Source organism: Penaeus monodon, chromosome 19 (assembly GCF_015228065.2).
Source record: "Penaeus monodon isolate SGIC_2016 chromosome 19, NSTDA_Pmon_1, whole genome shotgun sequence".
NCBI lineage: Eukaryota > Metazoa > Arthropoda > Malacostraca > Decapoda > Penaeidae > Penaeus > Penaeus monodon.
The window spans coordinates 9,095,855-9,096,627 of NC_051404.1; the positions used below are offsets into that span (position 1 = coordinate 9,095,855).

At 34.9% G+C, this 773-nt stretch overlaps 1 protein-coding gene across 1 annotated transcript in view; it reads right to left on the reverse strand.

The window, feature by feature from the left end:
* The window catches only part of LOC119585047 (estradiol 17-beta-dehydrogenase 8-like), a 10,822-nt gene that overhangs the window by 7,202 nt on the left and 2,847 nt on the right, over positions 1–773 (reverse strand). The window contains exon 2 of the mRNA XM_037933664.1: positions 1–113. Coding sequence (XP_037789592.1) covers positions 1–113 — 113 coding nt within the window. The remainder of the gene's footprint in view (positions 114–773) is intronic.

Genomic DNA, 773 nt, shown 5'->3' on the forward strand with positions numbered 1-773 from the left:
CATTGACGCCACAGTTTCTTCAGCAGACTTGAGGTTGATGTCACACACACTGACCCTGGCACCATCACGGGCGAGGACTTGGCACACTGCACGGCCTATGCCACTGCCTCCTCCTGTTAATTATTCATGTTGGTAATTAGTATTATATTCACTGCCTTTAGTTTAATTAGGTCAGTGGATATGTCATGATTGTGTTTCACTTGACGATTGTAATGATAAGATTTTATAGTATCGCTTTACCAATGTTATCTCGGGCGTTTATCAGAAGAATTACACATATTGTATGTCATCGTTACGCATAAAGTTACAAAGGATGATTTTTCATTTCTAATCTTAAAAATTTGTTTTTTCCCACTTAATCAAGATAATATTACATAATATGTATAGGAAGGAAGTTTTTAAAAAATATTTTTCTACTCCTATATTTTCATAAATTCCCGAATCAAAAACTATAAACAAACGTTTCTTCAAAATTAATATACATGTATAGTAAAAATATCTACACTAAAACGTTCACCTGACCGTAGCTGGCAATTTATATGTGAATTATATTCTATTATAACTCGCCATCACCTACAAGTCATGGTATCACGTGACCCAAGTGCGAATGGAGGCCACACCTTAAGTCAGATTGATTTACACTCTCCAAATCACTTAAATTAATTATCAAGTTCTGCAGATTTGATGAAATCGGGCTGCTCGGTTATTTTCTGAGTCGGAACACAGGCTAATGAGGCAAAAATTCTGAATTTTGATGGATTGAAATACAAATG